This window comes from Hylaeus anthracinus, unplaced genomic scaffold, assembly GCF_026225885.1.
Source record: "Hylaeus anthracinus isolate JK02 unplaced genomic scaffold, UHH_iyHylAnth1.0_haploid 11997, whole genome shotgun sequence".
NCBI classification, from domain to species: domain Eukaryota; kingdom Metazoa; phylum Arthropoda; class Insecta; order Hymenoptera; family Colletidae; genus Hylaeus; species Hylaeus anthracinus.
The window spans coordinates 2,087,571-2,098,321 of NW_026534344.1; the positions used below are offsets into that span (position 1 = coordinate 2,087,571).

Genomic DNA, 10,751 nt, shown 5'->3' on the forward strand with positions numbered 1-10,751 from the left:
GACAAACTTGAGCGTTTTCCCGATAGAGGCGCTGACAAAACTTCGAAAATTAGTTCTTCTCTTCAACACTAGATGGCTACGACAATTATAGTCAATGGCGCTATCTTATAAATATGATGGGAATTATTTTCACTACAAACTTGGGCGTTTTCCCACCGATGGCGCCACTGGTAATCAAAATAAAACCATCGTGTCTTTTCTGCTTATGTTATGCACGTCAAATTAATGTCGTAATGGATGTAGATTTATTAAGACCAGGCACAGTGCCGATTTCACCTGATACAATTCTCTGGTTTGAATTTCTTTTAAATCCATCATTGTTGGAGCAACATTTATCTAAACCCTTTCCTGGTAAATAATAACCTAACCTTAAATGTCACATTCAACGTAAACAGTGAAAGATAATTAATCGAATTACTGTTTTAATTACATTTTTACTTTTATCATAGATCCTTCGGCTACAGACTTGATAATAAAATTTATGACAATAAATTCAGAACAGAAAGAAAGCGAAGTAAAAATTGTTGATACAGAGACGAACGAAGTAAAGCCTGCCACTACAAATAAATGGAGCCACAGAAATTTGGCTTTAAAGATTCTCTCTTTAAGAGTAGCAGCACATTTGAAATGGGATCTGGACATACTAGAAAGAAAACTACCATTGCCAATACAAATGACATTGTTACAAGACCTTCTTTATATAACATCGAATCTGACTGTTGAAATACCTGGTGTACCTGAATTTTCAATAAATACAATTTCTGATCAAGTTTTGTTTACAATGGTTCTGTGTCATAGATGGCACATAAGAGCAATTACTTACAGAGCCTTGAATAATAAACAAACAAAGCAACAGTTTCTTCATATGTAAGATTTTAAACATTTACAGTTAATGGAAATCTTTGTGAATTATTTTTCTTTGTACTATTCTGTTATTCTATACATCAGTCCAGGTATTCAGGAATCAACATATGTACCACTTGGTGTAATAGACGATATAATTAGGAAATTAGAAGCTCAAGCATCTAATAGCATAAATGTTTTAAACAGTGTCTTAGAAAATACAGATTTAAATCCAAAAATGTTGTCTGTTGATACTTTTCAAATGCTAACCGAAGATAGCACAGAAATAAAACAAAATTGGGAAAAGATGTATCCCATAAAATTAGAAGAATTTAAGTGTCAGGTATTATTTTAATAACATAACATATTTTTTGTCATTACCGACTTTTTAAACATTTCTTTCTTTTTTTTCTAGATACATTACGATCTAACAAGGTATCATTTATTGAAAGAAGAGTATCAGGAAGCAAAGCGTCATATCATACAAGCAAAAGAATTATTTTATAACTTTGATAACTCTGAGGATAGGTTGTATTGTAAAGTTCAAAAGGAATTTTTAGATGGTTGCTGCTTAGCATGCGAAGTACCTGTAGATGGAATTACTTCAAGTCTTACTCAACAATTGCAAGCATCCATTAAAGATCAGTACACTGTATGTATCTTTGAGTGATTGTTAAAAACTGTGTTACCGTATCCAGTGTATTTTGCAGAATATACTACAAATTCTACAAACAGACAATATTTCAAGAGAAATTCCACAAGTTTTCAGGGATAATTTAGAACTTGATATACAAGGAGGATCTGTTAACAGAAAGCTTGTAGTAGCTCGTGACCTTTTACTTCAAATTCAGTGTTTGAATTTGGTTAGAAAAATTTTGGATGGTAGTATTATTCTTGGTGATTATGTGACAGAAATCCAAGAAGCTGGTGCCAAAGGAATTGATGTATTTTTCTGGGTAACAATTTTTTTTTTAAATATTTCTATTTATTCTTTAATTATTCGTATTATATAAGGTTCATTTTAGGCTCTTGGAAATGTTTTAGAAAAGACATCTGGTATAGATAAACAACGTATTTCTCGTTATCTTCTCTATCTCGTACATACAAGCAATGTCGATGGAATTGCTTCTAAAATACTTGGCGATCCTTCGTGTATAGCATTATTTAATGAAAGGGAATTGGATGAAATTAGAAAATCAGTCGCTGCCGAAGAACTCGAATTACCCGATTTATTGTTAAAGAATGACTGGGGTGTACAATTAGTGACATATACCCGTTAGTACATACAAGAATGAATTATGTAGCTTGAAGTATCAATTAATATTCCGACTACGTTATAATGATAAATTTAAAAATTTTAGAAAGTACAAGAATAGAAATGTTCAAATTAGAGCAAAAATTAATACAATCATATAACACTGGCGAGATTCACGAAATATTGATACAGTTGGATGGAAAACATCGAATGAAACCTTTATGGCACGTGAATAGTTGTTGGGAATTACCCATTCCATTACAGAGTGTCGTAATGTCCCTTTCTAGGGGCTTTCTTCAAGATTATTCGTATGTATTGTTAGCGAAAAGTAGAGAATTGGTAATGTCGAAAGATTTTGAAGGAGCAATTGAAATTTTAACTGTGTTAGAAAAAGAGGCACAGCAACATTCGCAAAGCGGTAACACGTTAATATTTAAGTTATGTAAATTAGTGAACTGGGAATGTCTCCTCGTTGAAATATGGAGGTGCCTCCATGCTTGGCCAGCAACAAATATATGTGAGTATCTTAATAACTTAATAATGTATTATAATGATTGAAATACATAAAAAATAAAAAACCATTATAGGCGATACACAGAGCTTGGTCGCAAGATGTAAACAATGTCTTGGAACATTACAAGCAGCAGATCAAATTATTCCACGACAAGAAATTATCGAATATTGCACTGTCTTTCTTTTAAATATGGCTGAATGGGACTATCTTACAAGTCTAGAGAAACGCTGGAGTTACACTGAATTTGCGGCAGCTATTAGTAGCGTTTGTCAAGATATCGTCAAGTACAAAGGAGGACGAAAATTTCCAAGAGAGGCATGGGACATGGGTTAGTTTTAAAAGTATTATATAGTAATGTACGTTATAAACTCCCGTGAAATGTTAAATAGTTTCATTTTTAGTTTTAGTTGCGTTTGGCCCAAGCAGAGATCAACCTCAGAAACGTAGCAGCAGTGGTAGTAGCGGAACTAGTAGTGGTAGTGCTTCGAGAGATGTAATTGCTAGCATAGGAAGTACTCTAAGTAGATTACGCGAACCTATGGTTCTTACTGTCGTTATATCATTGTTAGCACGTTTACGCAACGTTTTACGCGATGAATCGAGCCTTGAATTACATACACAATATCTTTCCCTTTGGCCAGCTGGTGTACCAAAGTAAGTTTTCACATGCTACAGAATTTATGTTATCTTATAATCATATGTAAATGGTTTGCAGTGCTAATTCTTATAACATCAGAAGTATCGGAGAATTATTATTTCAACTATTAACACAAGCTCTGAAATATTATCCGAGTAATGTTTGTTGGTTGAGATTGTTAGGAGATCTTAATTTCGGTATGTTTTAAACTAGTAGAATGTTAACCTTTACTTACTAGAAAAATGTATTAATACAATCTACTTTTAGTTTTAGGATATTACGAGAGCGCTATGAAATCGTACTTGGAAGCTATTATGGTGGCTAGCGATCTGTTTAGTCAACCAGTACCGCGTTTGCAGATCGACGATCTTGTTTATAGACGTATGATTAAGTGTTGCGCTCATTTACAGTGTTACACTCAAGCTGCTGTTTTATGCCAATTTTTGGAGGAGGTAGATTATTCTTTAGCATTTAAAATGGCAGCGAGTGACCAAAAAAGTTGTGCTTCAGCTGATGCTATGGATGCATATTATCATTGTATTTGGGATACGACGATACTCGAATATCTTATACATTTGCACACAAAACGCGGAGAACATCATAGGAAACAGCTGGCGGTTAGTAATTGTACAGTCTTTTTTCGTTCGAATAAAGTAACCAATTTATATAAAATTATCATTTTAGATTAAAGTAATCGGCTTATTGGAATTAAATTCCAATAATAACGAGGAGATACAGCGAGAGGCAGCAAATATTCGGAAAGCAAAATTTTTGAGAGCCCTGGCGAAGCAGTACGTTTATTAATAAAAATCCATGTATATCAGATTATGTACCACTGTGTAACTTTTTACCATGTAAATACATCGTGTTTTATATATATAGTTGTAACCGACAATTGAAACAATCAAATCTCCCTCCATTTCTGCGTTCAGCTTGTACCAATCACGGCTTTTTGTTTTTTATTCTTTGATCGATCTTACGAAACGTGAAATTAACGAAACAATTTTATCACTTACGATAATTTGAACAAATTAACGACACGTAACAATAAAAATGTAACAAAATAATGTAAAACAACGTTTTTTTTTTATTATTATTGCTAAAGTTTCGTAACAGTTTCTAATGTAACATTTTTTCCAAGTGAGTCATCTACGATCTACGATCAGCCCTTATCGTTGAATACATTGTCGTTGCGTAGCACGATGAGTGCATATTACTGTTATACGTGAACGTATATAGATAAACAATGTTTGCATATTAGAAATACAACGGACGAGAAAAGTTCGATTATCGACGTAAATATAAAACGACAGTGAAGTTGGAGTAATTGTTGGCAACGTACATCAAATATAGTTAAAGTGTACAGTTTCTCGCCGTGTTCGGTCTTCGTAAACACGGCGCCATGATGTTCTCGAACGCCATAACACTGTTATACGACGTTTTGTTCTTTCTACGGATAAATATTTGTTGTTGAGACTGCATATTAAAAACGAAGAAAAAAAAATAAATATCGCCATGAAACAGTTCGCTGGGTAAAAATAAATTTTCGATGCTCGATTTCGGTGAGTACGCGAGAAAGTTTGCGAATGCTGTCTGAAATTCTGAATGTTCTCTGTTAACTATTGCTCATTGCAAATACCCTGACCGCCACGGAAACGAGATTGAAAGACGGAGAGAAGATAAGGTGGAAGAGAGAGATAGAAAGATTATGAACGCTGCGAGTGGCTATACTGTATTAGAAGAAAATTTGCTTAGATGTTTATCGTGTTCGTAGAACTGTTGTCATTAGGAATACGATAAAGTCAAGGTGTGGAATCGATAAATTTACGGATATTTTTATTTGATTGCGATGGCGAGAGGTTGGCGTCAAGAATGTGGTAACAGGAGTGGGAGATTGTAGTAAAAACAATGCTGGATCGCTAGGCAATTCTACGTAAGTATGTATGCAATTCATTTCTAGTTAATTATAATTTCTCTCGTGTATCCTCTCGAAACACATTTTTCCGATATGTTACTGCTACAATTTCGTATCCTATAAACTCTGCGAGGAGCGTTTTAGAAACGTCTAACCTCACATGTAACGCAATATTTGTTTCTTTACTCTAGCAGCATTACCGATACATTCGTATTCCGTATCGAACGTAGATAGCAAGAAAGATACAAGAGTTATTTTGTATCAATTACATTAGGAAATTCTAAAAATTTTAAAACCAGGAAACTTGATGGACTCTATTGAATTACAGGTTGTTTAGGAACAAAGGTACCATAAGAACAGCATAAGATAGCTTATATATTACAGTATTTTTAACATGGATGATGAAGAAGGATCGTCAAGCTCTGGACCTATGTCTTCGTTGAACAGTTTATTTTCGTTTACTAGTCCCGCTGTAAAAAAGTTGCTCGGTTGGAAACAGGGCGACGAAGAGGAAAAATGGGCGGAAAAGGCAGTGGATTCGTTAGTAAAAAAGTTAAAAAAACGAAAAGGTGCAATAGAAGAATTAGAACATGCTTTAAGTTGTCCAGGCACACCTAGCAAATGTGTAACGATTCCAAGAAGTTTAGATGGTAGACTGCAAGTTTCACATCGTAAGGGTTTACCACATGTAATTTATTGTCGAGTATGGAGATGGCCAGATTTGCAGTCACACCACGAATTGAAACCATTGGAGTTATGTCAGTACCCTTTCTCTGCGAAACAAAAAGAAGTTTGCATTAATCCGTACCATTATAAAAGAGTGGAGAGTCCAGTACTACCACCAGTTTTGGTTCCTAGGCATTCAGAATATGCTCCAGGACATTCGTTGTTACCATTTCAACAAATAGCGGAACCAACAATGCCGCATAACGTGTCTTATTCTTCTAGTGGATTCAATGCTGGATCCACTGGTGGTGTAAATCCAACTTCGCCTATGTCTTCTGTTGGATCTGTTCCAAGTCCAGGAAGTACAACATCGCCAAATCCGCAAAGTCCTTATGGTACTAATGGATTGCCGGAAACTCCACCTCCGGCGTATTCTCCACCCGAAGATGGTTCGCAACCTGGACAGTCGCCACCACCTGATCCAGTAGCAATGGATACAAGCGGAACATCCGAAGTAGCTCCAGTGTGTTACCAAGAACCGCCTTATTGGGCTTCTATCGCGTATTACGAATTAAATTGTAGAGTGGGTGAAGTTTTTCATTGCCATTCTCACTCTGTTATCGTGGATGGTTTCACAAATCCAAGCAACAACTCTGACCGTTTTTGTCTTGGACAGTTGTCTAATGTTAATCGAAATTCTACTATTGAAAACACAAGAAGGCATATAGGCAAAGGAGTACATCTGTATTATGTAGGCGGCGAAGTATACGCGGAATGCCTCTCCGATTCTGCTATATTTGTGCAATCTAGAAATTGTAATCATCATCATGGGTTTCATCCTAGTACAGTTTGTAAGATTCCACCAGGATGTTCATTGAAGATATTTAATAACCAAGAATTTGCCCAACTACTGTCGCAAAGCGTGAATCACGGTTTTGAAGCTGTCTATGAATTAACGAAAATGTGTACTATAAGGTAAAATTTATATCGACTTGTAAAATTAATAGTTAGGGTTGCAAATAAACCATATATAAACATATTATATTTGTTGCAGAATGTCCTTTGTTAAAGGATGGGGTGCAGAGTATCATCGTCAAGACGTTACGTCGACTCCGTGCTGGATCGAGGCACACTTACACGGACCCTTACAGTGGTTGGATAAAGTGTTGACACAAATGGGTTCTCCTCATAATGCTATAAGTTCTGTGTCATAATTTGTGTTTCGTGTTTAATTGCAAGGAGAAAAAAAAATAGTGAAATGTAGAAAAAAACCTGATGATTCAAGAGCAGTTTTTAATATTATATAGTGCGATATTAATGTAGACATTATGAGAAATTTAAGGAAAAGTAATAAGAGTGGTAAGGGAAGGAATGCTGTCGCGATGCGACTTACCTTACAGTAAGTAACAGAGGAAGTTGATAATATAATTCTTGTGAAAATAAAGGATTGCAAAAGTCAATAAGTATTGAATGTGATCCTTGGTATAGAGATTCGAGAGATCGCAATGTACACGTAAAAGTTGTGCAACTTTTGGCTGTTATACAGGGAGAGGATTATAGTTAAAAATATGTGAAGAATCATATTTTTCAAATCTATTCGACTACTCCTAATACTTTATTTTGTATGGAAAATTATTGTGGAAATATTTGCCAATGCTATATCGCGAATGCTTTGTTAAATTGTTTCGAGATTTTTACGATTGTATTTGGACAAATCAACCGATATAGAAGAAAAAATTGATTACCAGTCGATAGAGACAAATGATTCAGATTTTAACGACATAATATTATAATGTTCACGATTTTAAACACGATACGCGTGCTTTTAAAGCATCTGATTTATGCCTAAACAAGCCTTAGACTATTCAAATTTATTACTATAAAGAGTATAATCTAAGGATAATTATGTTCGATTTGACTAATAGAAATGCAATTAATATTTCAATATAGACATCAGATGCTGATCTCACGTTGACGTTTGAAAGTTAACTGCATCCGATGACGTATTGGAATATTAACTTTGACAATGCGTATAAAGAATATTTTTTGTGCAACGTTCCCTAACATTCGTGTAATGTAAGCCTTTGGATGTAGCCTTATAAGAAACTAATGTGACAACTAACATAGAGTCGTCTACTTGCTATTCGTCAGATATGAGTGTAATATAAGAATTAAATATTAGCTTTGCACTTTTCAGAAGTGTTTGCAAATTTCAAAGATTAACAGAAGATTCTGTACATATAAAGAATATACTAATTATATGGCGTCGCGTGCAATTGAAATAATTGGTGTTATACTTGGTACAAAACGATGAAAATTTTACGAGTAGAATTCTGAAAAGTGCCAAAATCGTATGTATGTGGCTCCTTTTATTTAAGCTATCGAACCACGTTGAAAGTTTCACATAGAATATTGTACGCGAGAATTGCGTGTCACATACATTCGGTAACGAGCTAGAAAGGTCATATGAATATTTAGCTCGTATTCAACTATATCGAAAATATTTCATATTACTTGAAAATTATTACGCATGGATGATTTGTTATAAATAATGGTCTTAACTGTATTTTCTTATGTACTTATGACGGAACAATAGTTTCGCCATATATATGTATAGTTATTCGCAAACACCGACTTCCTGTTTAATTTTGCATAAAAATACACAGGAACTACCGATTAAGCACAAATTTGAGTTATTCTATCAAAGGGGAATATACCTGTGGCACAATGTATATTCAAATGATCTTCTGGCTTGCTGATAAATTTATAACTATTCATCGAATTACTTTTATATATATCTTATGTACATTTCAATTATAAGTCCGAAGAAGGTATACAGATTATATAACGCTATCTAAGAGTGCTTGAAAAATTGTGGAACAAAAGTCACTGCCGCTTGCTGTTACTTATTTGTCGATGTACCTAGCTGTGATTCTTTGCTACCAAATTTTGCAAATTACGTGTGGGTGATCAACGATGATAAATGTTTTTGCTCCATCGGATTAATGAATGTAACGAGACTTCAGATCCACCGATGCAAGCCGTACAAGGAAATATGACAATAACCCATTATGAGAAACATACGATGACCTTATACACGATGAATAAAAATATTCATTCAGAAGAATATTTATCGTTCCACTTACCATTTATTCGTGATCATCTGTGAAATCTATTCAGCTAAAAAGAGAAAAATATTTTTCACCAAGAACTCTGTAGATTGTAATTGATATTTATAAAGTCTTTAAACGTGTACATCGATCGAGGTAGATGTGAATTAATGTTTTAGGTATGCCGAGCTTGTCGCACTCGTAACGAGCACAAATGCTTTATCGCAAGATGTATGTATGAGTAGTTACATACCTATGTAATACCTGTACTTGGAGATTTTACTCTTGGTTGGTATCTTTCTTGATTTCTTTGTTAACGAAAACACCATGTATCGCGAATCTCGTTTCCAATTCACCGGATATTACTTCTTAATTAATATTTTTTTAGACTATTATATGAGAGAAAGTCTAGTTAACATTATTTAAGCATAAAGAACATTAAATAACTATAACGTTGACTTATACAATATATATTACTTATATATATATGTGCCTTGGATGCTTTTTATACTGTATACACGCCTTATAATATAGTATGTAACGACGCAAATGGATATATTGTTTGCCAAATAGCGTTAAAACGTTTTCAATGTGTTGCAACATTACGTGTAAAATCTGTCTTCTACGTATAGTTCTGAATTTTAAATGTAGAAATATATCTAAAAATATAATGATTTTGCAGAGAACGACGTATATGTATATATATGAATGTATATGAATCGACTATTTAGAAACGGTGATTTGGAGAGAGATTCGGGATCATTTTAGATGTCAGTCAGTGTAAATAAATTTTTTTAGCTGTAAAAAAACAAGTACATCTTCAGAATTCATTCCACGTAATATATCGTTCAGACTCGATAATCGCGGGCCTTTTTCTTCGCTATTTCCTTTGCGTTTTTTTTTTTTGGGTGGGTGGGTGGGGGGGGAGGATAAAAGTATCGCTCACTGTGCATATTATTCTAGACGACGATGATAAGAGGCGTAGTCGCCCGTCGCGATCCAGAAGTACGATATCGTATGACATAATTTTAGTTGTAAAATTATAAAGATCGTCAACGAAGGACCTGAGATAATACGACGAAACGCGCTGAGAAACGCATTCCTCTTCTTATCCGTCGCGATGCTTATCGTTCGAACATGTATGTAAAACTGCTGATACCGTTGATTACGATCAGTGGTATAACAGATTAGTGACAGTTTCTCAAAGGAATCAAAATTCCGATATCGTACAGCTTTACTATCGTTATAAGATAACGAAAATCGTTAAGAAGGGTATTTTGAATAGATTAGAATATATCGTATGGTGTACTCTCGTTTTCTCCGCCTGTCTTTCGAAACGAAACGATCGACCCTTTGCTCGATGACGTTAGAAACCTTCATTCTCTGCTACTGTATCTGCATCTCTGGTAATTACTGTGTTGTGCAGCTACCGAGTATAAATAAAGAATATTTCCTATCTGTGTATCTATGTCCAATGAAAAAAAAAAAAAAAAAAAACAACAACACTGTAGTTTCACTGATTCGAAAGTTGATCAATGTATGTACACGCATGAAATATCCATAATATCCTCAATTATTCCTGACGTTTTCTTATAATTCAACGTTTCTACGTTTTAACGGTAAGCGGTTAACGAAGAATATTAAGGATCCTGCCGATCGATATATTTCGGATTCGAATGGCGCGTTACCATAGGTCGACTACTACTCGAAAATCATTGGTCTGTTTACGAGAAACATTTACCGGGATTCGTCGTTCCGTAAACTGCGTTTCAAAGTATAAACGGATGATTTTTTTTTTTCTCCGTGTTTGC

At 34.5% G+C, this 10,751-nt stretch overlaps 2 protein-coding genes across 2 annotated transcripts; both read left to right on the forward strand.

The window, feature by feature from the left end:
* Window positions 1–172: 172 nt before the first annotated feature.
* On the forward strand, window positions 173–4,757 carry LOC128889667 (integrator complex subunit 8). Its single transcript, XM_054147500.1, has 12 exons — window positions 173–351; window positions 450–867; window positions 949–1,186; window positions 1,259–1,495; window positions 1,554–1,799; window positions 1,869–2,118; window positions 2,205–2,615; window positions 2,686–2,940; window positions 3,014–3,266; window positions 3,328–3,446; window positions 3,517–3,866; window positions 3,934–4,757. The coding sequence occupies exons 1-12, from the start codon at window positions 234–236 to the stop codon at window positions 4,051–4,053; spliced, it is 3,015 nt and encodes a 1,004-aa protein (XP_054003475.1). The 5' UTR covers window positions 173–233; the 3' UTR covers window positions 4,054–4,757.
* A 145-nt stretch (window positions 4,758–4,902) lies between these two features.
* On the forward strand, window positions 4,903–10,682 carry LOC128889669 (protein mothers against dpp). Its single transcript, XM_054147504.1, has 3 exons — window positions 4,903–5,182; window positions 5,493–6,805; window positions 6,885–10,682. Exons 2-3 carry the CDS (start codon window positions 5,559–5,561, stop codon window positions 7,042–7,044), a joined length of 1,407 nt encoding a protein of 468 aa, XP_054003479.1. The 5' UTR covers window positions 4,903–5,182; window positions 5,493–5,558; the 3' UTR covers window positions 7,045–10,682.
* Window positions 10,683–10,751: the final 69 nt, after the last annotated feature.

What these genes read in the sequence shown, in the direction of transcription:
- LOC128889667 (XM_054147500.1), top strand. Translation starts at nt 234, where the DNA reads ATGGATGTAGATTTATTAAGACCAGGCACAGTGCCGATTTCACCTGAT. An exon ending in AAGCAACAGTTTCTTCATAT is followed by an intron (nt 868 to 948) that starts GTAAGATTTTAA and finishes TCTATACATCAG; the next exon opens with TCCAGGTATTCAGGAATCAA. An exon ending in GAATTGATGTATTTTTCTGG is followed by an intron (nt 1,800 to 1,868) that starts GTAACAATTTTT and finishes GGTTCATTTTAG; the next exon opens with GCTCTTGGAAATGTTTTAGA.
- LOC128889669 (XM_054147504.1), top strand. Translation starts at nt 5,559, where the DNA reads ATGGATGATGAAGAAGGATCGTCAAGCTCTGGACCTATGTCTTCGTTG. An exon ending in ACGAAAATGTGTACTATAAG is followed by an intron (nt 6,806 to 6,884) that starts GTAAAATTTATA and finishes TATTTGTTGCAG; the next exon opens with AATGTCCTTTGTTAAAGGAT.